Source organism: Cyanistes caeruleus, unplaced genomic scaffold (assembly GCF_971803275.1).
Source record: "Cyanistes caeruleus unplaced genomic scaffold, bCyaCae1.hap1.1 HAP1_SCAFFOLD_65, whole genome shotgun sequence".
NCBI classification, from domain to species: domain Eukaryota; kingdom Metazoa; phylum Chordata; class Aves; order Passeriformes; family Paridae; genus Cyanistes; species Cyanistes caeruleus.
Genome location: NW_028255884.1, coordinates 1,244,056 through 1,269,663, shown reverse-complemented (window position 1 = coordinate 1,269,663; position 25,608 = coordinate 1,244,056). Strand labels below are relative to the sequence as shown.

At 52.9% G+C, this 25,608-nt stretch overlaps 1 protein-coding gene across 1 annotated transcript; it reads right to left on the bottom strand.

Moving 5' to 3' along the window:
* Positions 1-13,210: 13,210 nt before the first annotated feature.
* On the bottom strand, positions 13,211-22,524 carry LOC111942543 (uncharacterized). Its single transcript, XM_086872484.1, has 4 exons — positions 20,123-22,524; positions 18,732-18,885; positions 15,380-15,458; positions 13,211-15,193 (listed from the first exon to the last, which is right to left on the bottom strand). Exons 3-4 carry the CDS (start codon positions 15,429-15,431, stop codon positions 14,298-14,300), a joined length of 948 nt encoding a protein of 315 aa, XP_086728610.1. The 5' UTR covers positions 15,432-15,458; positions 18,732-18,885; positions 20,123-22,524; the 3' UTR covers positions 13,211-14,297.
* Between the last annotated feature and the right edge of the window lie 3,084 nt (positions 22,525-25,608).

Sequence of the window (25,608 nt, the reverse complement as noted above, 5' to 3'; positions counted from 1 at the left end):
TGCTCCCCCGAACCCCGAATTGTCCCACAGAATCCCCAAGTCCCCCTCCAAGTGGCCCACCCGGCTCTCCCAAGTGTCCTCCAGACCCCCAAGTTCTCTCTAAATTCCCTCCCCAGACCCAAAACTGCCCCAAATGTTCCTCAGAAAAGTCTCCATTGACCCCAAAGTGGTCCCTTTTACCCTGTCTGAGAATAATTTAAAAATGATGATCAAAGGACTAAAATAGGAATAATGAGCATAAAGAGTGGTCAATTAATTAAAGAAGGGGATTGTGGTACTTAGAAGCAAGGATCAATAACGGGTTTCGTTCCTAAAAATGTATCAATTCTTTTATAAAAATATAAAAAATAGGTTATAAAAATACAGAATAATATTATTATAAAAATTAAATTTTTTATTAATTAATTAGATTTTAATGATAAAGAAAAGTTGATAAATGTTCTCAATGTTTTGGGATGTCAGTCCCAGCTGGGCGATGTCAGACATGCTGAGGCTCGGGGTGAGGAGCAGGTTGTCCAAACAGGGGCAGCCCACAAGGGGCTCATTCTTCTCTGTGACCAGACCTCCTCAGGAGACATTCAGCATTAGGATCACTTGGGGAATGCTTCTGACACCTCTCAACTAGAAAATAAAAAAATACACCCTTGATTTAAAAATCAAAAAAAAAAATGTGGTGGATTTTCAAATCTTCCTCCTTAACAGAACTCCAAACTGACTCCAAGCAGCTGCACAAGCCTTGGACTTGAAGACAGTGGAAGGAAGAGAAAGAGCCCCCGAGGCTTTCTGTATTTTAATGAAACCCAGGGTGCATTTGGGGCTGAGTCCAGCACCCTCAGGCACTGAGAGAAGGTTGAAGAAGCTGCTCAAGGAGTCAGAAGCAAAACTCCAAGTCCCTTGGAGCATCCCTGGGCCCCACTGACTGCCGGCTCCTGGCACACACAGCCATGGCATGGTCCAGTCTCACGCTGGGACACCTCCTGCACCAAAATTCTACCCTGGCAGGGACTTTTCTTTCTCCTCCCCTCCAGGCTGAACCTGCCAAGCTGCACTTTGGGGAGGTTTCCTTCACTTGCCACTGCCAAGGAAAGCTGTGTCTCCTGCTGTTCACAGACAGAGAAGGGCTGCTGGGGGATGTGGTGGTTGGAGGCTGCCTGGGGTACAGTGGCCATGAAATCATCGAGTTTTGAAATATTCTGTGAAAGAAGGAGGGGCATCAACAAAACTCCTACACTGGACTTAGGAAGAAGAGACTTCAGCCAATTAAGGTTGCAGATTTGGGGAGTACCAAATCAGGTACTGAGTTTTTCTAAGGGAAAGAGCCTTTTAAAACAAAGGATTCCAGGAAGGATGGACACACTTCAAGAAAAAAGTCTTGAAGGAGCAGGAACAGCCTGTCCCCCTGTGACAAAAAATGAGCCAGTGAGGAAAATGACCAACCTAGGTGGGCAGGGAGCTTTTGGAGGAACTCAGGGAAAAGATGAGAGTGCATCACCTTTGGACAGAGGGGCAGGCAACTCAGGAAATGTTTAAGGGTGTCATTAGGTCATGCAGAAAGAAAAGCAGAGAGGTGAAAGTTCAATTAGAGCTTAACCTGGCTGCTTCTGTGAAGGATAATAAAAATGTTTTTATAAATACATTAATGGCAAAAGGAAGGCTATGGACAACCTCCATTCCTTATTGGGGGAGATATGGAAACCAAAGATGAGGAAAAGGCTGAGGTACTTAACTCCTTCTTTGCCTCAATTTTCAACATCAAGACAGGATTTCCTCAGGACAAGTGTTCTCCTGAGCTGGTAGATGAGGACAGGGAGCAGAAGAGCCCTCTGTAATCCAGGAGGAAGCAGTCAGAGACCTGCTGAGCCACTCAGATGCTCACAGGTGGATGGGATCGGATGGGATCCATGCTAGGGGGATGAGGGAGCTGGTGGATGAGCTCCCCAAGGTGCTCTCCATCATTTCTCCTCATCAGTCCTGGCTCACTGGGGAGGTCCCAGAGGACTGGAGGTGCCAGTGTGAGCCCATCCCCAAGAAGGGCTGGCAGGAGGCTCTGGGGAACTGCAGGCCTGTCAGCCTGAGCTCAGTGCCTGGTGAGGTTTTGGAACAGATCCCCTTGAGTGCCATCACATGGCACCTCCAGGATGGCCCAGGGCTCAGACCCAGCCAGCGTGGCTTTAGGAGGGGCAGGTCCTGCCTGACCAACCTGATCTCCTTTTATAACCAGCTGACCCGCCTGGTGGGTGCGGAAAAGGCTCTGGATGTGTCGAGCTGGACTTGAGCAAGGCCTTGGACACGGAGAGCCGCAGCATTCCCTGGAAAAGCTGCAGCCCACGGCTTGGACCGGAGCACTCTTTGCTGGCTGCAGAACTGGCTGGAGGCCGGGCCCAGAGAGTGGTGGGGATGGTGCTGCATCCAGCTGGTGTCCAGTCCCTGGTGGTGTCCCCAGGGATCTGTGCTGGGCCCAGGCCTGGTTAATATCTTCACTGAGGGTCTGGCTGAGGGGGTCGAGTCCAGCACTCACAAATTGCAGATGACACCAAGCTGGCTGCGAGTGGGGATCTGCTGGAGGGCAGGACAAGGAGACACAGGCTTGAGCTGCACCAGGGCAGGTTTAGGCTGGACAATAGGAAGGAGTTCTTCCCAGAAAGGCTGATTGGGAATTGGAATGGGCTGGCCAGGGGGGAGGTGACAGAGTCACTGTCCGTCTCCAGTGGTCTGGGGGAGTGACATCAATCTGTGCTTAATAACTGATTTTGCTTTAAAACAATTGCTTCAAAATTGCTTCCTATTACACCCTGAGTGTCTGTGCTGGTTTTGTATTAGTTGATACTTGGTGAGGAGGGAAGAAGCCACCCATGCAAATGACTTTTTCTAGGAGGGAGCTGCTAAGAGCTTCCTCTGTGCTTAGCAAAACCAACAGCTGGCTGGCTCTGAGAATTGTCAAGGTATTAAATAATTTAGAAGCTGTATCCTCCTGTGTGAAATCCACATTTTAAAGACAGGCAAGCCCAGGAAAGCTCTCTGTTGTTTCCAGCTGTGAAGAGTTAACTGGGTGCTGGTCAGGCCGGCCCTGCTCCAGCCTGGCCTGCACCGAGCCGGGCTCCGCCAGGCCCCGGGAGCGGCTCTGGGCTGGGCCAGGCCCCTTCACCACGGCCCGCACGGCCCCAGCGGCTGCCGGGCACAGGGAGGGGAAGCCATCGGCCCGCAGCTGGGATTGAAGGGAGCAGGGGCCTGGGACCAGCCATGTGGGCAGAACAGCCACGACTGTTCTGTCTGGGCCCCCTGAGATCTTGGCACAGCCCCAGCGCTGCCTGAAATCCATCACCGTGACTGCTTTGGCCACTGCCCGGCAGAAACCATCATGAGCATCTGCAGGTCTGGGTGAGATATTAACTCTTTCTGTGCACAGATGAGACCTGCAGACCTCCATCCTCCCCTTGGGTGAGAGGAAAGGACAGAGCGGGAGACTAACGCCACAAGTATGGTAGGCAACACCTGTCTTCATATGTCATTGAATTAGAGAAAAACTCTCTCCAGGGCAAATTATGCAACACTTCGCCTCACAATCCATCAGTCTTAATTACAGTTAGTGGTAGATCTTAATTACAATCCAATTAGAGCAAATCAACATGGTGTGAATGGCAAGAAGAATTTGCTTGTCAACAGATGAATATGTCCCACTCGAGAATGAACAAAATCTGCCTTTCCTTGGAAGAAAGTAGACATGGAGCAATGCAGTATTTGGGTTTTATCCAGTGATAAATGGGGCAAGAAGCTGTAACAACTCACCTGTTTTACAGAACACAAGTACTGATAGAGCCAATAGTGCACCCACATTGAAGGGATCTTCAGGACATTCCTTTATTTCTTAACAAGGAATGGGCAGCAAAATGCTGGCGTTTATCTGAGCTGGAAGCCCTGTTCCTCTCCTGTTTCTCCTTGAGCACACTGTTCTCTGCAGACTTCACTGTGCAGCCCATCAATCCTCTTCTGGCCAACAGCTAAATGGCACAACTACCAAAACACAGGTGCCAGCATCATCACCCCAGCATTATTCCAGCACTGCTCTGCTGGTGCACAGCAGCACAGAATGGCTTGGCTTTGAAGGGACATTTAAAGGCCATCTAGTCCAGTGCCCTGCAGAGAGCAGGGACACCTTTAGATCAGGTTGCTCAGAGCATGAGCTTGAATGTCAGCAGGGATGGATGCCCACCTCTCTGGGCAACCTGTGCCAGGGTTTCAAAACCCACTGTGTAAAAAATGTCTTTCTTATGTCTAGTCTGAATCTACCATCTTTTAGCTTGAAAACATTCCCCCTCAGTCTTGTCACAACAGGCCCTACTAAAAATTCTGTCCTGTCTTTTTTACAAGCCCCCTTAAAGTACTGAAAGGGAGCAATCAGGTCTCCTTGGAGCCTTCTCCCTTCCAGGCTGAACACCCCCAGCTATCCCAGCCTGTCTCCAAAGCAGAGGGGCTCCAGCCCTCAGAGCATTTTGTCCCTCCTCTGGACCAGCTCCAACAGGACCATGTCCTTCCTGTGCTGGGCACCCAGAGGTGGATGCAGTACTCCAGGTGGGCTTGCAGCAGAGCAAAGGGGTGGTGGAATCACCTCCTTAAAGCTGCTGGGCACCCTCCTTTGGGGGCACATGGCTGGCTCATGTTCAGCCTCTCACCTTGCAGCAGCCACAAGTCCTTCTCAGCAGGGCTGCTCTCCATCCCTTCATCCCCCAGCCTGTGAGATCAGCTGGGCTGGGACCCTGTCATAGCCCTTGGACAGAGCTGCTGGGCAGGATGAGCTCCCTAGTGAAGCAGGCAGATCCCACTCCCCACACAATTCCACCCTGGCCATGAGGTCACAGCAGCCTGTGGGGTGACAGCAGGCTGAGGTGACAGCAGGCTCTGAGGTCACAGAGGTCCCAGAGCCCCGTGGTTGCCCAGCACCACAAGGACCGAGCAGTCAGTCCTTGACCACGACTGTTGTGGCAGCAGCGGCGGCGGCAGCAGCGGTGCTGACATTGGGACAGCAGTGTCAGGACAGTGGTGGCAGCAAGAGCTGCAGGACTGGCAGTGGGCAAGGCACCATGGCCTTTGCTCTGCGCCTCCTCCTCCTGCTCCTCCTGGCAGTGGCCCTGCCTGACAGGGCTGCCCAGGCTGCTCCGTGGCGAGCAGGGCGAGCAGGTGAGCCTGCAGCCTGGCTTCCCTTTCCTGGGACAGTGCTCCCTTCTCCCTGGGAAGTGTTGGGGATGGTTTTCCCCAGGGCTTTAGAAAGGGTTTCCTCTGTGGGAGGGAGAGAATCCTCAAGGGCCCTCGCAGGTCCTGCTGCCCCTCCAGAGATGTTGCACAGGGCCTGCAAAGAGGGTGGAGAGTGCCCAGAGCCAGCCCAGAGCTCCCCAGGCCCCTCTGCACCTTTGGCCATGTCCACTGACATCTGGCTCCCACAGCCTTACCCATTCACCTTGCAGTGCCCAGTTCCCTAAAACAGAATGGGATCCCAGCACACCATGGAATGGTTCTGATCTGTGCTCCCTTCTAGATTGGGATCGTGACATGGAGTACCTGAAAGCCCTGGCACATAATGGTTTGAGATCCATGGAGAATGTTGGAGGCAAGTTCTCAATGTCCCTTTCTGCACAGAATAATCAGTGTCAAGGTGGCAAGAGCTCACTCATGTGCCATTTCCCTTGAGAGTCTGAAGGTTGATGGATTCTGGAAACCTCGCCCTGCTCCCTTCTGGAGCCCTGAGTGATCCCACAGCATTGCTGTCAGTGGGAGGAAGGAGCATTTAGCTGTCAATCCTCTTCCCATGTGCAATGCCAGTGTCACCTTCCGTGTGCCCTGTGCAGCCACGGAGAAGAGCAGAGAGGGAAGGGGCCAGGCCCAGGGCTGTGCCCCAGGGCTGTGACTTGTGTGGCTTCTTTCTGGCCCCAGGGAACCTGAGCTGCTCCAGCTGCCCTGCCAAGCCCTGGCCCTGCCTGGGGCTCAGTTCAGAGCTGCTGGCAGCTCCAGGGAGTTTTTTCTCTCCTGTCTGCCATGCAAAGGGGCTCCTTCCATCCCAGTGTGAGGCCACTGCAGGCACATGGTCCCCCTGCTCCTGCTCCTGAGTGGAAGGTGGAGAGGAGGGAGTGCCTTGGAGGGCAGCAGTCACCCAAGTGCACTCACTGCCACTCTGGCCTGAAGGAGAAATGGAACTACTTTCCATTAAGGTCCTCCTAGATGGAAGAACCAAGACACAGAAGACAAGAAATCCCTGGAGGCATCCCAACTTCTGGACAAGATGTTGAGTGATCTGGAGAGACGCCGTGGTGGGTCCATGTCCCTCAGCCTTCTCCTGACACTCAGCAGCCGGGGGCTTTCTCTGCACATCTGGACACACCGTGCCCGGCACAGCAGGAAGGGATCCATGGCAGCCTTGCTGCCCTGCTGCTGCTTTCATGGCCTGCAGGGCTGTTTCCCAGGCTGGCCTGGCTGCAGCTTTTCCCCACCCTCTGCAGGAAGGCATTTGGCATCAGCTGACAGGGATCCCAAACTGCACCATGGGTCATAAACAACCTAAGATCCCCTGCAATTTCCCAGTCTTGGGCTAGATCAGGTGTAGGGACTGTTTGGAGGAGGGAGGGCCCTGACCCAGCCCCAATAACCTGGCCTTTCCTCTTGATCCTTATCCATGATTTGACAAGTATTGCCTCCTGAAGATACCACCTCACCTAATGGCGAACAGTTCTGTCTTATCCAGCTGTCCCTTTTCCTTTCTCAAGTGCTGGAGGAAATGCCTGTGCAGACAATGACATATGCTAGAGGAAGCAATGTCTCTGTGCCAGCTCCCGATGCAGGAAAGGAGGAGATGCCAGGCCCAGGCACAGGAGGTAATTGCTGTGCTGGGCTCTCCCTCGGCCGGGCTGTGTGCCAGCAACTCTTCCCCCATGGCTGGCCCTTGCATGGCTGAGCAGCAGCCAAAGCTGGAGGTGCCGCGGCTTCCAGGCCTCTGGTGCTCATTCCCAGCCCCTGGGAAATGGGACTCATTCACCAACATCCATCCCACTGCAGCTGCTCCTGGAGCTGGCCCTAAGCATCCAGAGGCCCAAGACACAGGAGCAGCCCTGAGCAGGAGCCCTGCTGCGATCCCAGGGCCACAGCCAGCCCTGGCTCCCAACTGGGCAGGGGCTGCACTGGCCCCTGACAGGGCCTGGCTCTGTCCCCTTGGGCTGGGGGAGCTGTCACAGAGCAGGGAGGGTCAGGGGTGGCAGTGGCTGCTCAGGGATGGGTTTGGCCCGTGTCCCTGGAAGGAGCCACTGCCCAAGCAGCTGCACTGCCCCTGGGCTCTGCTCTTGGCCTTCTGGGTTTTATTGTGTGGCACAGCCTGTGCCAAGGGCTGGCAAGGTACCTGCAGGCCCCAGCTCTGGGGGAAACAGAGAACGTCCTGGCTGTATCCAGTGTGCTGCCAGCTCAGCCGTGGAGCACAGCACAGGCCTCACGCTGCCCATTGCTCCCACAGAAGCGCTTGGCAAGTCCAATATAAATGCTGAGAATGCACCGAGCACCCCAAGAGTGTTCTGCCCGCAGGATGTGCGCAAGTCCTGCATGATAGGCACTGTAGTGACACTGTTCACAGTGCCCCTTTCCATGGTCCTCTGCTATGTTGGATTCCGGTGGTGGAAGGACAAGAAACGGTAAGTTGTTGTTCATCCCCACCCTCCAGCTTCTTGAAAGGCTGCTCATAGTCAGGAGACATTCCCAATGAGGCTGCTGTGGACTTGTGGCTAGTCCTTGGTTGCCCAAAACACTCTGCTGAGAGTTCTGCTGCTGCCCAGGGCTTCCATTGGCCTCTTAATTGCTGGGCCTTGTCCTGGGGAGCCCGCTGGGGCTGCAGCCAGTTCTGGCTGCCACTGAGGCTGCCTGGCCAAGAGCAGCCCCAGGAGCAGCGGGCAGAGGCAAAGCAAGGTGGGCAGGAGAAAGAGCGGGGACGAGATTGCCCTTGACAGGCAGAGGTGCTCTGGGGCCCGCTCCTGGCCAGGGACCCTGCCCAGAGCCATCCCCTGCTCTCCAGGGCCTTGAGGGGCAGCTGTCCAGCTGGGCCAAGCTGTGCCAGCAGCTCCAGCCGTGCTGGGGAGCCTTGGCAGCTCTGGGCCCTGCTGTGCAGGAGGGTCCCTGTGTGCCAGCAGCAGCTGGGGGCCTCAGCCACCTCTTCTCTCCACAGTCGCGCTGCTGCAGCTCCAGCTTCCCGGCCAAGAAGGCGCGACTCTCCCTCGCCCCCAGGGAGCCCAAAGACTGTCCGGTTTGACAGCTCTCAGACGTGGCCTCAGAAGGAGGAATCGTTCCAGAAAGCAGAACACCAGCACTCCGTGCCTCCCCCACGGCCCCCCAGCCCGGCTGTGAAGCAGAAGCCCCCTGAGATCCCCCCACCTCCTCCCCTCTCGAGCCGGCCACCCTGGTCCAGTTAGGACTGAAAGTGGGCCAGCCACGGCAGGCCTTGGGCCACCAACAGCTTGGCCCATCTGCTCTTTGCTGCAAATAACACGTTACCTGTGGGTAACAGCCAGAGGCAGTTTTCCTACTGTTTTACTTTCAACAGGGAAGGGCTGAAGATTCTTCCCATGCCCTGTCTCATCCTTCATTCTTTTGATTTTCATATAGCTAGGTGCTTGCTGAATCTTTTCAAAGAACTTTATTAACACTTCATGTTTTACCCCACCTAGCAAGGGAAAAAAAAAAATAAAAAAAATCCTCAATTTAGACTTCATTTTTACTGTGGTTGAGCCTCTCAGATTTTGAGCAATTGATTTTCCATGGTACTTCTTCCCTTTTCCTTCCTATCTACCAAAAGTTTGTCTGGACAGGAAAATCAACAGAATTACTAAGATTCACCTCAAAACCCAGAAGAGAATCTAGCACAAAATATTCTCCCTGTGTACTGCAAAACAAGAAATATTCAGAGGAAAATACTGTGGGAGCTGAGGCTCGTGGAACTCCCAGAATCCTGAGCCTGCAGAGGAGGCAAACAGCCCTGGCAGTGGCTGAGGGGAATTCTCCTCAGACTCCTCAGAAAGTGTGTCACTTCAGGAGGGGAAAGCTTTTAAACTTTGCCTTACCTTCCTCCTGTGCTAAAATGTAAGGCTCCTCCTGAGAAAATACTGAGCTACAAACAATTCTCCATTCCTTAAGAAAGCTACTCAGGTGCTCGACTTAAAGAGTAAAACTAAATGTGGTCAGAAATTTCCCATCAAAGCCCATTTGCAGAGAAACCCCACCATATGTGAGCAAATATTTATTAGCACGAGTTCACCCTAAAGATTGCTCCTTTTTCATCCCAGAGAGAATATTAGAACCATTTGCTCTTGACAGGACTCCTTGGATGGCCCCCAGATCTGGCTCCTCACCACGCCTTGCCTGGGCTGTTCATGCAGCCGGGTAGCGCCACCTGACTTTGCCACCCTGTTCAGACCTTGGGCATGGCTGGTGCCACGGTCCCCTCTGGTGCCACCGTCCCCTCTGGTGCCACAGTCCCCTCTGGTGCCACCCTCCCCTCTGGTGCCACGGTCCCCTCTGGTGCCACGGTCCCCTCTGGTGCCACAGTTCCCTGCTGGCTTGTGGCGTGTCCCTGCTGCTGGAGGAGTCCTGCTCGTGCTGCTGCCAGTGTTCAACAAGGCCGGTGCTACTCCCCAGCCAAAGAGGGACTAAAGTCACTGCTTTTGGCAGCTCATTGGAACGAGTTCAACACTTCCTCATCTCTATCACAGATAAAAACCCACATACTCCTAAAACCCACATACCAGTATTATAAACTCACCCAATCTACAAAGGTGAGGAGGCCTGAGTGAACAGAAGGTCGGCTTTCAAGCACATTGGGTTTTTAATTTAGTGGAAGCACTCAGCTGTTCACTTATTTGCCAGACTGGATTGCGTGATGCTCTTCTTTTGCTCATGTTAAAGAGGAGCCAGGGAGAAATTAGCTAAGAAACCAGAAACATTTGAGGCTCAGGTCTGGCACACAAATAGAGCAGGGTGGCACCTGCCCGCTTTTCCCGCATCCCTTTTCCTGCTGGACAAAGGCGGATGCAGCTCTGCTGGGGGCACCATGGAAAGGGTTCTCATTTGTTCTCCCTTCTAGATTGAGATCAGAACATGGATTATCTGAAAGCCCTGGCACATGGCAGTTTGAGATCCATGGAGGATGCTGGAGGCAAGTTCTCAGTGTCCCTTTCCACACAGAACAATCAGTGTCAATGTGGCAAGGGCTCACTCACATCCATTGCCTCCTGAAGATGCCACCTCCTGTAATGGTTAACAGTTCTATTGTTGTGGTGTGTTTTGTTTGAGTGGTTTCTCCCATTATTCCCCTAAGTCATTGGTTTGCTCCTAGTTTGTATCCTCCTACCCACCTATCAAATCCTGCCTCAAGCCCACCCCTTGTTTTCTCATGTTCCCCATCTGTCATTACACCCATTTGTCAGTCTTCCCTTAGGCCAGCCTCCTACCTGAACCACCCCTCCGGAAATCCCCTGATCTCCAATGCCCCATTGGCCCATGTGACCCACTCTGCTCCCCTTGTTTCCCCTATTGTATTGTTGAATGGAACCTTCCACTCCTCCCACAGCTTCTTCCTATTGGTTAAAATTTTGTACCCTCCCTCTGGCCTCCCCCATATAAAAACCCCCCCACACAGTTGTGTTCTCAGTCTTCAGTCCCTGGACCCTGCAGTGGAGTAAAAGCCTTTGGAACCCATACTGGAGGTCTCCTCCTCATCCTTGTCTCCACCATGTGCCTACCAATATCCTTGTGCCGTGGAGCATTTGCTCTAAGCCGCACCTTGGGTCACCCCGCTGCCGAGTGTCACGATCCCCTAACACAAGTGGGAGTCGTGAGAGGTTCGTTTGAGCTCAGAGTGCATAAAGGACACCAGGGGATTTCAGTTTAAATCACAACAGCAATAATGCACCTTTATTTTAGTGCCAGCAACATGGGTTGCATGATAGATGTGAGGGGGAGAGAAAGAGGGAGAGAGGGAAAGAGGGAGAGAGGGGTAAAGAGCCAATGTAAAGAGAGAAAAGAGGTGGTTATAGTTACCAACAGACGAGATGGGGTCACCGGTGTCTTCTTCCACGGGGAGATCTCTCTCGAAGAAAGTAACTTAGAAAAGTCACTTTTACAGTCTGTTTCAAAGCGAGGGGCAGCTGGCCAAGAGGTGGGGAAATTCCCAGGCTATTGTGATGAGACCCCTTGCTCTGGGAAGCAGGGGTAAGGTACAGAACAGGCCGCTCCTTACGAGTCCCTGCTCAGCAGCAGGAATGAAGGCAGTGTACCTTGACAGCACAACAAGCACACCTGCAAACCATCACCTGGCAAGCTTCCACCTCAACCAGGCCAGAACCCCTGCACAAATTCCCTTGGGGTCTTCAGGGTCTCGGTCTCTGTTCTTGTGATGGTTGTGAGGCAGATGAGGGAAACTTCAGACTGTCTCTTACACCCTAGTAACCCCAAATGACACCAATGAACCCAAATCACCACAAATAACCCCAAATTACTCTAAAGGACTCCTCTGACCCCACACCTGACCCCAAATGACACTTCTGGCCCCACACCTGACCCCACAGGACACAGACATTTACCCCCTGCTGAGCTCGGTCCTATACAACCCCAAATCCTTCAAAAATCCTCAAAATTTGACCCTGGGAACATCCTGGATGAGCAGGGTCAGTTCCAGTGCAATGAGGCCTTTGTGCCCTTCTCGGCACCCCAAAAATCCCATAAATCCTTGGGGTGGGGCCCTAAATCCTTCTGGAATCCCAAAAATCCCCAAATTCCTTTGGGGTGTGGCCCTACATTCTTTTGGAATCCCAAAATTCCTCGGGGTGGGTACTCCTGACCCATTTGGGACCCCCACCCCTGAAACACCCAGACCATTTTTGGACCCCAATCCCAGAGCTCCCAGACCCATTAGGGACCCCCCAGACCCTTTTTGGGGTAGCCCAGACCCTCTTGGGACCCCAGACCCTTTTGGGATCCCATAGCCCCCAAAGTCCCCAGACCCTTTGGAATCCCCTTGGCCCTTTTTGAATCCCCAATCCCTGAAACCCCCAGCCCCTTTTGGAACTCCCAGCCCCCTTTGGGACCCCAGAGCCTCTAGAGACCCCCATCCCTTTGGGACCCCCAGACTCTCTGGAGACCCCCACCCCTTTTGGGACCCCCGACCCTTTGTGGTGGGGCGGTGCTGACGCCCCCTCCCCACAGGGCAGCGGCTGTGCCTGGGGGAGGCGCTGGTGCGGGCAGAGCTGTTCCTGTTCCTGACCTCGCTGCTGCAGCGCCTGCAGCCGCGACCCCCGGCACCCCCCGAGGAGCTGCCCACGGCCCCCCTGGAGAGCGGCTGTGCCAACATCCTGCCCCCCTTCTAGCCCCTCCTGCTTACCCAATGAGACCCCTCCCAAATTCCAGACTGCTCCCCAAATTCAGGAACTGCCCCGGGACCGGGACCCTTCCCCATGGCTGGAAAATCTCCCCCCGGATCCTCCCCAGATTCCACTCCCAACATCCCCCTCGCTTCCAGCTCAGGATGGTGCTCTGATGAGACCTCTCCTCAAATCGCACTCCTGAGATGCCTCCCCATCGCTGGAAAATCTCCCCAAATCCACCCCAAACCCTGCCCCAAAATGGGGAATTCCGCTTGAGACCCCTCCCCAAATTCAGGCCTCCCCAAAGTGCCCCTCCTCAGTGGGATCAGGACCCCTCCCCATCAATGGAAATTCCCCCAAACCAAAAAAATTCTCCCCAAATCCCCCTTACCAAAATCAGAACTTCTCCCAGGACCCCTGAATTTCCCCCTAAAACCACCAAATTCCTCCCCCAAAATCCCAAAATTCCTCACAAATCCCCCCCAAAACCGAAAACCCCCCATACACCCTCAAAAGTCCCAGATCCTCCCAAGACTAAAAAATTTCCCACAAAACTCCAAATTTTCCCAAAAATCCCAAATTTTCCCCCCAAAATTCTCCCCACCCCCTAAATTTTTCCCCAAAACCCCCAAATTTCCCCCCCAAAACCCCAAATCCTCCCCCTAAAAAACCAGAAGTTCTCCCCAAAACACCAAATTTCCCCCCCAAACCCCCAAATTCCCCCCAATTTCCCAAATTCCACCCCAAAACTCAGGAGATCCCCTGCAAAAAACCAGTGACCAAGAAGCCCCCCAAAATTGCAACTCCCTTCCTCAAAAATCACCAAAAAGCTGAGAACATAAATTTTTTATTTCACATTTTTCGCACTTTGGGTAGGGGGGGAAACCCCAGATTTCCTGGGATTTTTCCCGTTTTTTTGGGGATGGGAGTGCCCCCAACTTTTCCAGCACCCTTGGCGACACCTCTCCAAAATTCCTGCCCCAGTCCCCCCAAATTAAATGCACATAAATAAAAAGAGGGGAAAAAAAGGGAAAAAAGGTAAAAATAAAAAAAAAAAAAGAAAAAAAAGACCACCCCCACCCCATTTTGGGGAAAGGGGGACAGAGGAAAAATTGAGGGAGGGGGTGATTCCCCCCAAAGAAATTGAGGGACCCCTCAAAAAAATTGTGGGAACCCCTCTCCAAAAAAAACCCACTTTGAAGAATGCCAAAGCCACCAAAAAATAGAAAAAAAAACCCAACAAAAAACTAAAAAACAAAAAAAGATAAAATTTGGGGGAGAACCCCCAAAAAATGTGACAAAAATGGGGGAACCCCTCCTTGAATCCAAAGAATTTTTTAATTTTTTTTTTTTCCCAAAAGCAGCAGGTTCTTGGGAGTGGCAGGGGAGGAGAGACCCCCTCCAAATTCCTGGGGCTGTCCCTGAGATCCAGCCGAGGCACCTGGTCCTGGAGGGGGACAAAAAGGGCATTTTAAGGAAATTAAAGGAATTTTGGGGGACTTGGGTGAATTTTAGGGAATTTTGGGGGGCTCTGGGGGCAGGTCTCAATTTTGTGGGGTCTTGCGTTCCGGGGCCGCAACATCATGTCCACGGAGGCCACATTTACCAGGAACCAGTCGGGGACACCAACGAGATGGGATTCTGCTCAGGAAACCATTTATTCAGCTCAGGAACAAACTCAGATCCAGAGACAGCCCCAAACAGAGGCAGGGAGATGGGGTTTGAGAACCAGGGTGGAGTTCAAGGTCAGGGACCACTGGGAACACAGCAAGGGAAAAACCCCAGGGGCCCAAACCCAATCAGAAATCCCTGGGCTGTCACCCCACGAGGGGCCCAGGATGGAGTTTCTTCCTGGGCTCGCAGGGCCCAACCTTCGAGGCAGAGGCTTCCCTTACCACTGCCTCTGTTGCTGTTGGGTCAAGTTAGAGATCTGGGTGAAGCTCTTCCCACACTGGGGACACTTGTAGGGCCATCTCCAGCATGGATACGCCGGTGCCTGACAAGGGTGGAGTTGTACTTGAACCCCTTCCTGCAGTCAGGGCAGCGGAAGGGCCTCTCATCCGTGTGAATCCACTGGTGCTGGAGGAGATGGGAGCTGCTCTGAAACCTCTTCCTGCATTCAGGACACTCATAGGGCCTCTCCCCAGTGTGGATCATCTGGTGGATGGTCAGTTGGGACCTCTGGCTGAAACCCTTCCCACATTCCCCACACTCGTAGGGCCTCTCCCCAGTGTGGATGCGCCGGTGGGTGATGAGGGTGGAGTTGTGCTTGAAGCCCTCCCCGCAGTCAGGGCAGCGGAAGGGCCTCTCATCCGTGTGAATCCGCTGGTGCCTGAGGAGATGGGAGCTGCTCTGAAACCTCTTCCCACACTCAGGACACTCGTAGGGCCTCTCCCCAGTGTGGATGCGCTGGTGGATGATGAGTTGGGAGTTGCAGCTGAAGCCTTTCCCACATTCCCCACACTGATAGGCCCATTCCCCAGTGTGGATCATCTGGTGGCGGATCAGGAATGAGCTCTGGCCTAAGCTCTTCCCACACTCCAAGCACTTGTAGCGCTTCTCCCCATCCTGAAGCTCCTCATGGACCACCAGCTCAGAGCCCTGGCTGGATCTCTGGCCGCCTTCCCGGCACAGGGTGGGCCTTTCCTCCTCAGAGCACCCTGGGCTGAGTTTGGAGCCCCTCCTCCTGTGGGATCTCTGGGGATTTTCCTCCCTGTTGGATTCCTGAGCCATGGAGCTGCTCAAAACGGCCTCTTCCACGAGGTTCTGCTGTGGGGATTTGTCCTCCCTGGTCTCCATCCTCAGCTCCTTGTCTGGGGGAGGAAGGACAAGGAGAGGATGGGATTTGCCTCCGTGCCAGAGGGAAGGGGAAGGAGATCCCCCCAGTGCGTCCCCGGCAGGACGGCGTCGGCAGCGGGGTTGTCCTGCAGCCGGGGGCCAGGCTGGGCTGGGAGATGGAGCAGGAGAGAGGGGGAAAGGGGCACTGACTTCCTCCTCACCTGCCTGGGTGTCCTGGGACGTCTTCCTCTTCCTCACAGCCTCCTCCTCCATCCAGCCAAGGTTTGGGAATGGGAAATCCTGGTTTGGGGAAAAATACAATTCATGAGCACATTGGAATAGGGTGTTCCTCCTGCCCAAGGCCCTCTCTAGAAGTCACAGGGCACCTTGTGCCCATATAAACCTCCTAAACACCAAGATTCAGTCCTGAAAATGCCTCCCAGGAGTTCCCCATCTCTGGTCTCTCCCCTTTGCTGTTCATGGGTTCCCCCCTGTCCCAGCTGCTGGGGGTCACGCTTGTACTGTGGGTCCCCCATCTACTCGGTCCCTGCCCTCCCCTTGCTTCTGAGAGTGCCAGGAATCCAAAAAGTTCCTCTCATTTCTATCTCAGCATTTAGGGATGTTGGAGGTTTTTGGGGTCCCAGGGTCCCTTCTCCCCTTTTTCTCTTCTTGGGGGTGCAGGTGGTCCATGGAGACCCCCCTGACCCCTCTCCAGGCTGTTGAGGGTCTTGTGAATTGTGGCGCTCCCCTTCTCTGGGGGTCCTGGGGGACACAGGGCTCTGCTCCTCCAGGCTGCCTCTGCCAGCAGCTGCCACCAGGACCCCCCAAGGGGCATTTTCTGCTCAGCTTTGGAGTTCTTCATTCGCCGAACATTCTCCCCAAAAACCCAACCCAGGGACCCCCCAGGATATCTGGGCCGAGCTCCCCCTCCCTGGTTATTGCTGGGATGGGGGGGGTGATGATCCCACGGGTGGGGGACTGTGAATTTGGGGAATGCTGGACTGGGATATACTGGGTGTGACTGGGATCATACTGGGATAACAAGCACCTGACTGGGGTTACTGGGAGTGTCTGGGAATGGCTATGGACATGCTGAGAACAACTGGGATATACTGGGAACACACTGGGAACAACGGGAACCATGCTGGGGCCAACTGAAAGCAACTGGGCATGACTGGGACCATGCTGGGAGGGGATGGGACTATACCTGGGGCTACTGGGTGCAACTGGGATCACACTGGGAGAAACAGGGAGCAACTGGAACCACGCTGAGGGCAACTGGGATCTAACTGGGATCACAGTGGAAGCAGCTGGGCCATGCTGGGCAAGACTGGGACCATACTGGCAGCAACTGGGACTGCACTCAGGGTGACTGGGAGTGGCTGGGAGCAACTGGGAACAGCTGGAACCACACTGGAGGCAACTGGGAGTAATTGGGACCCTGCTGAGATGGACTGGGACTATTCCAGGGACAACTGGGATCATACTGGTAGCAACTGGGAAGAATTACAACTATTCTGGGATCATACTCAACTGGGATCATACTGGGATCACAGTGAGAGCAGCTGGGTCCCTGCTGGCTGAGACTGGGATCCCACTGAGGGTGACTGGAATCATACTGGGATTGACTGGGAGTGGCTGGGAACAACTGGGATCATGCTGAGAGCAACTGGGAGGAGCTGGGAATGACTGGGAGCGTGCTGGGGCTGACTGGGATATACTGGGAGACAGGGAGTCCCAGGGATCACACTGGAGGCTACTGGGGTCACACTGGCACTGCCAGGGAGCAACTGGGGGCCACTGGCCTCATACTGGGAGTGACTGGGATCAGACTGGGAGTGTGAAGGAAACTGGAAAATTGGGGAAAAAATGGGAAAAAAAGCAGGATCAATAAAAGGAAAATAGAAGGGAAAAATCAGGGGAAAAAAATAGAAAAAACCAGGATGAAATAAAAAAAAAAAAAGGGAAAATCAGGAAAAATTTGGGAAAAAAAGAGAAAAGTCAAGGAATAAATGGGAAAAATTGGGGAAAAAATCAGGAAAAGAAAGTGGAAAAAATCTTGAAAAAAATCAGGAAAAATGGGGAAAAAAATCAGGACAAAATAGGAAAAGAAGGAAAAATCAGGAAGAATTGGAAAAAAACCTGAGAAAATCAGGAGAAAAACTGGGAAAGAACTTGGAAAAACCAGGAAAATAAAGAGGCATAAAATCTAAAAATAGTAGAAAAATAATGGGAAAAAAATTCGGAAAAAAACAGGGAAAACTCAGGGAAATTTGAGAAGAAATTGGGAAAAAGCTAGAAAAAAAATGGGAAAGGAAGATAGAAAAATCAGGAAAAAATAGGAAAGGCATGGAAAAAAAAAGAAGTGAAAAAATGGGAAAAATCAGGGAAATATCAGGAAAAGAAAGCCAAAAAGACCCTGGGAAAAATCAGGCGAAATCAAGAAAAAATTCGGAAAAAAAATTGAAAAATCAAGGAAAAAACAAAAATGTTTGAGAAAGCTTGCAAAAAAATCAGAAAAAAAATGTGAAAAAAAAGAAAGATCAGGGGAATATCAGGGAAAAAAAACAGGAAAAGGATTAAAAAATCTGTAAAAAATCAGAAAAAAATAATGAAAAATTTCAGGAAGAAAATGGGGAAAGCCAGAAAAAATTGGGAAAGGAAAAAGGATAAATCGGGAAAAAAACTGGAAAAGAATTGGGAAAAAATGGGTAAAATCAAGAAAAGAGAGAAAAAAGAAACCTGGGAAAAAATCGGGAAAAATCAGTAAAAAAATTAGGAAATACAGAGAAAAATGGGGGGAAATCAGGAAAAGAAATGGTGGAAAAAACTGGGAAAAATCAGAGAAAAAAAAATCAAGGGAAAAATGAGGAAAAAAACCTGGGGGACAAAACCTGGGAAAATGTTAAAAAAATTGGGAAAAAGCCAGGAAATATTTAGGAAATGAACAAGCATAATTTAGGAAAAATTTGGAAAAAATGGGGAAATATTGGGACAGATCAGAGGGAAAAATCAGGAAAAAAAAATGTGAAAAATGAGAGAAAAATCAGGAAAAGAAAAAGGGAATAAAACCTGAAAAAAATCAGAAAAAAATTGAAAAAATTGGGGGAAAATCAGGGAAAAAATTGGGAAAAATCAGGGAAAAAATGGGAAAAACCAGAAAAATCAGGGAAAAATTTGAGAAAAAGTTGGGGAAAAGATAAAAAAATTTGGGAAAAGAAGAGAGAAAAATCAGGGGAAAATCAGGAAAATTTGATAAAAAACTGGAAAAAAATGGGAAAATTTGGGAGAAAAAGGAGGGAAAAAATCAGAAAAAAAGCAAGGGAAAATTAGGAAAAAACTAGGAAAAAACAGAAAAAAATGGGGGAAAAAAAGAGTGAAAAAATTGGAAAAAATATTGGGAAAAAAACTGGAAAAATCTGGGACAAAATGAGGAAAAGAAAGAGGAAAATAATCTGGAAGAATCAGGATAAAATGGGGATAAAAAATGGGAAAAAAATGGGAAAAATCAGGAAAAAACCAGGATTAAATCCCCCTATCCCATTTTTCCATGGAATTTTAGGAATTGCCTACCTGGGAGATCGTAGAAGAATTTCCAGACCTGAGAATCCAGGGACTGGGGAAAGGTGGAATTGCGGATGAGCTACTCCAGGTTTTTTGGGAGACTGATGGCTTGGTCCTCTTCCAGCTTCCAGAACATTGGGATGAATCCCACACCTCCTTCTGGCTGGAAATCATGGAAAAATCATGGGAAAGCTGTGATTTAAATTCATGAAATTTTACCACCAAAGCACCCTTTTTTCCCACCAAAATTTCTATTATTTTTCCCCCAAATTTCAATTTTTGGGATAATTAAATGGGGAAGATAGGGGGAAATGGGGAAAAATAAGATAGAAATTGAGGAAGAATGGGGAAAAGTTAGGGAAAACTACAAAAATATAGGGGAAAAGTGAGAAAAATGTCAGGAAAAATGGAGGAAAATGGGGGGAAAAAATGGGAAAAAATTGGATAAAAATAGGGAAAATTTTGGGATAATTGGATGGAAATGGAGGAAAAATTGGGAAAAATGGGAGAAAGAAATGGAAGAAGATTGGGATAAAATTGTGGAGAAGTAAGATAAAACCAGGATAAAAATGGGAGAGGGGGGAAATGGGGAAAACTGGGACAAAAATAGGAAAAAAAAGGTAAAGATGAGGCAGAAATGGGGGAAAATTGGAAGAAATCGGGGAAAATAGGAGTAAAAATGGGGAAAAAACTGGGAGAAAATGGAGTAAAATAGCATAAAATGGGGAAATAATAGATTAAAAATGGAAAAAATGGGAAAAATAGGAAAACATGGGGGATGATTTGAGTAAAAATGGAGGAAAAATAGGAAAAAAAAAGGGAAAAAATGAGGACAAATGAGATAAAAAAGGGGGAAATTGAGAGGAAAAGAAAAAAAATGGGGAAAAAATTGGGGAAAAATAAGAAATAGGATTAAAATAGGGGAAAATTATATGAAAATGGGATAAAAATTAGAAAAAATAGAGCAAAAATGGGAAAGAAATGGGATAAAAATGGGGAAAAATTGGATAAAAATGTGGAAAAATGGGATAAAATGGAGACAAATTGTACTCTAATAGGGAATGACTGGAAGTGATTTGGCTTATCGTGGGGCGCAGAGGAAACTGGAGCCACACGGGGTGAGCAACTGGGCAATGCTGGGAGCAGCCACTGCCGGCACCGGGAGCCCCGAACCCCTTTCCCGGCCATGCCGGACCCGCATCCCCCCGGCCCCTTTGCCGGGGCTCTGCCGCCACCGCCACCGGGACCCCCCAAAAACACCTCCCGGGGACCCCCGGGGTGCCCCCGAGGGGCATCTGCGGCTCGGCTCTGGAGCCCTGCCATCCCCAAACATCCCCCCAAAAAACCCCAAAGCCAGGGAGCCCCGGGGGATTTGGGGCGAGCTCCCCCTCCCCGGGCACCTGCGGGATGGGGGGCGATGGTCCCGAAGGAGCTGCAGATGCAGAGAGCGGGGAGCGCAGGTGGAGCCTCCTCTGCCTGCTCCAGCTCTTCCTCCTCCTGCTCCTCCTCTTCCTCCTCCTCTGTCCCTCCTCTTCCTCCTCCTCTGTCCCTCCTCTGTCCCTGGGCGTGGTTCGGAGCCCTCGGGTGAGCGGGGCCGGGCCGGGACACGATGGGAAAGGGCTGGGTCCCCCCCAAACCGAGCTGGGGGCAGCGGAGCTTTGGGGGAACAATGGGAACGGGGCGGGACAGGGGAACAGGGGGAGGTGGGAGCACTGAGGGTCCCCCAGTTCACCCCAGGAGCCCCAAGCCCCGTCCCAGCCCCCCCAGTTCCCCCCGCAGCCCCGGCTGAGGGGGGCTCAGCCCAGGAGCCGCCGTCGTTCGGGGCTCCCCCGAGTGCAGGAACGGGAGAGTTCCCGGCTCGGGGAGGCCCCAGCACAGGAGGGGATCTTGTCCCTCTTCCAGGGCCTTTCAGGGTCTTCAGGCCCCTCTCAAGAGGAGTTTTCCTCTTTTTCAGGTATTTTTGGGGGGGATCCCACCACTACAGGGGTGTTATTTCCTCCCCATTTTAGGGTGTTTGTGCGGCCGCAGCCCCACAAGCCCCTTTTGAGGGGGGATCATGACGGCTTTAAGTGACATTTTTAGGGGTGTCCCCACCCCAAGCCCCTGTAGGGGATGTTTTGTCCCCCCAGGATGAATTTTGGGGGTTCTCTCTACCATGGCCGCTTTAAGGGCCCCCGGTGTTGTCGGGTCCCACTGTAACTCCTCTTAAAAGGGCAACACCGCTCCCGTTGGTTCCGGCAGTGGAGCCCGGGAGGGGTTGGGGGTCCCGGGAGGGGTTGGGGGTACCTGGGTGATGCCGATGATGTCTATGGGGATCCCGTGCTCGGTATAAACCTTCATGAGGGGTTCCTGGGGATTTTCAGAAGTTCTGGGTGTTTTTGGGGCCACGGTGGTTTTTTGGGAGTTCTCAAGAGGGTTTACAGGGGTCCTGATGGGAGAATTTGGGCGATCCCAGCGATGAAATTGGGGATCTCAAGGTTGTTTTGGGGAACCTGCTGGTAATGGACATGGGGACCCCATGCCAGGTATGAACCTTCTCAATGTCTCTATGGGGTTTTGCGGTTTTGGGGAGTTTTTGGAGCATCCAGGGCTGTGTTTGGGATCAGGGGAGGTTGGGGTGTCCCGGGGGCTTTGGGGGTTCTCGGCAGGTTTGGGGGTACCTGGGCAATGTGGGTGGCAGTGCTGGGGACCCCATGCCGGGTTTGAACCTTCTCACTGCGCACGGGAAGCGTCAGCGTGCTCAGGGAGATCCTGGGGGGCCCGGGGGGTCACTCCAAATCCCAGGGACCCCAAATGCTGAGGGACCCCCCAAACTGCCCTCACCGCTGGATCTGCTGCAGGCAGGGGGGCACCAGCACTCGGCCCCCACCCTCCACCATCACAGGGGGGCTGTGGAAGAAATCTGGGGGTGCACGGACAGGTCGGGTGGGACCCCCAAAGTCCTGCGGGAGGGGACACGGGGGGACTTCCAGGAATTCCCGTTGTGGGGGGGATGAGGGGGAACCCAGGAAGAGTTGGGGGGGCTGGTTGTGTCATGGGGGGACCCCCAGGAGTCTTGTGGGGGGTGGGGAAGGCAAGGAACAGGGCAAGCCCCAGGATGGGTTTGGGGGGAACCGGACTGGAGCTCCCATGGCAGTGGGATGGGGAGATCTGCCCAGGGAATTCTGTGGAATGGCATGGCAGTGAGGTCCATCCACAGAGTTCACATGGGAATTGGACTGCTGTAGAATCCATCCTTGGAGGTCTCACAGGAATGGGATGTCTGAGATCCATCCATGGAATTTCCGTGGGAATTCCCACATTCCCAAATTTTGCTCTCCCAAATCCTGCATTCTCAATTCCCATATTCCCATGGGAATTCTGCCCTCCCCATCTTTACACTCCAGCACCTCCTGCCCATATCTGACATATTTCCGGAGACATTCCCTGCAGCTGTGAGCCAGGGAATTTGTTAATCCCTCAGCCTGGATCTCAGGGATCCCCATGGCGGTGCCACAGTTGCCATCGCAGCCCCACAGATCCCCCAGCCCCGGCTCCCCCCGCTCAGCCCCGCTCTGGCTGTGCCGCTGCTGCAGCATCTGCAGCTCCCCGCTGGCCCCGTGCCGGTGCCGCTCCTTGTGCCGGCCCTGGCTATCCCAATATCCCAGCTCTGGCTATCCCCATATCCCAGCCCTGGCTATCCCAATATCCCAGCCCTGGCTATCCCAAGATCCCAGCCCTGGCTATCCCAAGATCCCAGCCCTGGCTATCCCAAGATCCCAGCCCTGGCTATCCCAATATCCCAGCCCTGGCTATCCCCAGATCCCAGCCCTGGCTATCCCAGTATCCCAGCCCTGGCTATCCCAATATCCCAGCCCTGACTATCCCCAGATCCCAGCCCTGGCTATCCCAGTATCCCAGCCCTGGCTATCCCAATATCCCAGCCCTGGCTATCCCAAGATCCCAGCCCTGGCTATCCCAAGATCCCAGCCCTGGCTATCCCAAGATCCCAGCCCTGGCTATCCCAATATCCCAGCCCTGGCTATCCCAAGATCCCGGCTCAGCTCCGCCCGGCCCCGCTCGCTGCGGCGGCGCTGGAAGGGGATCCCAGCCAGGGACCCCATGGACATGGACTGCGGGAAGCCCGGGCCGGGCTCCGACATCGCCGCGTGCAGGGAACGCAGGGAGAGGAGAACTGGGGGGACATTTGGAGATTTGGGATCGGGGGGGTCACGGCTGAAGGAAAGGGGGAATGGGGAGAGCCGGGAAGGGCATTTGGGGATGCCAGGAGTGCCAAGAGGGGAGGCTAGGGCTGGCTAGATGTGGCATGGCTGGAGTTCAGGGCGTTCCTGTACCCAGGAAAGGGAGCTCCAAGGGTCCCCGCTGTCCCCATTCCCAGGACATTGCAGGGAAAGCCGGGATGGCTGGGAATAGGGGTCCCGGGTGTCCTGAGTGCTGAGGAAAGGAGGGGCTGGCTGCTGGGAGAGGCAGGAATAGGGGTCCGGGGGGTAAATGGGTCAAGGAGAAGGGGGCTCTGGGGGCTGCGGGAGGCGGGACGGCCGGGAAAGGGGTGCAGGCGTTCCTGGTGCCGGATAAGGGGGTGCAGGGTGGGACCCACGGCCGGGAATGGGGGTTCGGTGGGATGGCGGTGCCCAGGAATGGGGGTTTAGGGGCCCCTCGGCGCTCCGGAATGGGCGATCAAAGAGTCCCGGTGCCGGGGTCCCCCTCACCTCTCGCCGCCCCCCGGGAGCGCCCCCGGCCCCAGCGCTGGAGCCATCGCGCTGCTCCGCTGCGGCCCCGCCCACAGCCCCGGCCCCGCCCCCAGAGCCGCCTCCGGCGCCGCCATTGGCGCCGCTCTTTGCTGCCCGCCAGTGGCAGCCCGAGGCTGCAGTGACGTCACCGGTCGCCGGGCAGATCCCGGCGGCGCAGGGCGGCCAAGGCGGAAGCGAAAGTGCCCGAGGGAGCGCGGGGGGAGGGGACGGGGCAATTCCAGGGAATTCCCCTGGATCCCCTCCCGGGATCCCCCGGGACCCTCCTCGGCCGCGCACTGCGGGACCCCCGGGACAAACTGGGCTCAACTCCCGGGCCCTGCGCCCAAACTCTGCCTGGAACCCGCCGGCTTCGGCCCAAAGCGGGGGAAGCCCCGGCATCCGCGGATCCCATTTTTCCTGCGGCTGCGGCTCCCCAGCCCCGGCGGAGCAGGAGCGGGCGCTGGGAGCCCGAGCCCCGATTCCCAATCTCCTTCTCTCTCTCTCTGCTGCTCTCTCCCCCTCCTTTGGGTGATCAGAAATGCCAGAGCGGCTGGAGAGCCCCGTGCCCAGCTCGGCTTTCCCTGGAAAGGGAGGCCTGGGGGTGCGGTGCCCCGGGATGGCCGGGAATGGGGCTCCGGGGGTCCCCGGGCTGACGGAACCGGGGGATCCAGGGGCTGGCAGGGGAGGATCCCCGGGAAAGGGGGTGCAGGGCGCTGTTGGTGCAGGAGAAGGGGCTGCAGGGGGTCCCGGAGCTGGGGAAGGAGATGCGGGGGGGGTCCCAGGGCCCAGGAATGGGGATCCAAGGGGGTCTGGGAAAGGCTGAGCAGGAAATCCAGGAGTGCAGACCTAATTCACATCAGAGACACAGAAATCCCGGTGCAACAGGAAACCAAACACTAAGGACTCCACAACTTGGAAACAATGAACACTAAACCAATGAATTTCTATGGGTTCAGACTGAATAAAGTTTAGGAAACATCTAGTAAAACTCACATGTCATGGAATGATTTTCTCTGCACATGCAGACTGTGTGTGGTTGAAATGATTCTGTTCAGAATCAAGTCATGCTTTATTTCTCTAAAGACATTGTTGGAGAGTTTCTGCTTTTCACAGTTTCAGTGAATGGATTACACCATTAGAAGAATTTTTCGTAATAATTCTACTTTTCTGTTGTCAGTTCTGCTTGGGCCAGGGGTGTGAGAATCAGTTTTTAGTCAGAAGAGAAGAAAAAGAAAATACTTGATTTCTTTCTAATTTTTGTTTTTATATTTGTGCATGGCTCTTAGTGATGGCAACATTATGGTATGGGTTTTTCCATGTTCACCTTTAAGCTGCATTTTGAAAAGTAGAAGAGTTTGAAAAGAGGCCCTTTAAAAGCTAAACAGTTAATAGAAAATTGTATTAAAAAAAAAAATAAAAAAATTGTAAGGGGGGGGGGGGTGTTCTCCATGTGAGTCATCCCATGGCTGCCCTGGAAGAGAAGCTTCATTCCAGGCAGCCAGCAGAGGAGCTTTAGAAATGCAAATTAACACCCCTGGGGCAAAGCCTGGACAATGTACCAGGGTCTTCCTGCTTGGGGGAGGAATTGGGCTGAATTCCTCTGCCCCTCACCCCAAGCTCTGCCTGGGGGCACAGATGGAATTTGCACAGCTAAAGGCAGAGCCCATGGTGAGGATATCTGACTCTGGCACAGAAATTGGTTAAGCTGCAAAGGAAAACAGCAAATGGAGAATGTTGTGAAAACTTCACTATAAAAAATGGGGGGGAATCATCCCACTCCCCACCTCAACTTTTGCTCTCACTTTCCATGTTATCCAGGGTGAATTAGAGCACTGGGGTTTTTTTTCTGCCACAAGTTCAAGGAAATCAGTTGGGAATCCAAGTATGTGCTGATTTAATTAGAGAAAAGCCAAAAATTGATGCAGCCCTGGCTGGAGGGAGCACCCAAAAATGGGGAAAAGACGAACAGCCACCAGAACAAATCCTGCAACACCATGGACCAGGCCCTGGGAACCCTAATGAATTCATATCGGGAGCCAGAGAACTAATTTATCATTTCCATGATATAATTAGATTACATGATGTCCTCAAAATAATCCCCAACCAGACAGTTCCAGTTCCTGACTTTCTTCACAACCAATCCACCCAGATGAGGA

What these genes read in the sequence shown, in the direction of transcription:
- LOC111942543 (XM_086872484.1), bottom strand. Translation starts at nt 15,431, where the DNA reads ATGGAGGAGGAGGCTGTGAGGAAGAGGAAGACGTCCCAGGACACCCAG. An exon ending in GTCCCAGGACACCCAGGCAG is followed by an intron (nt 15,194 to 15,379) that starts GTGAGGAGGAAG and finishes TTCCTCCCCCAG; the next exon opens with ACAAGGAGCTGAGGATGGAG.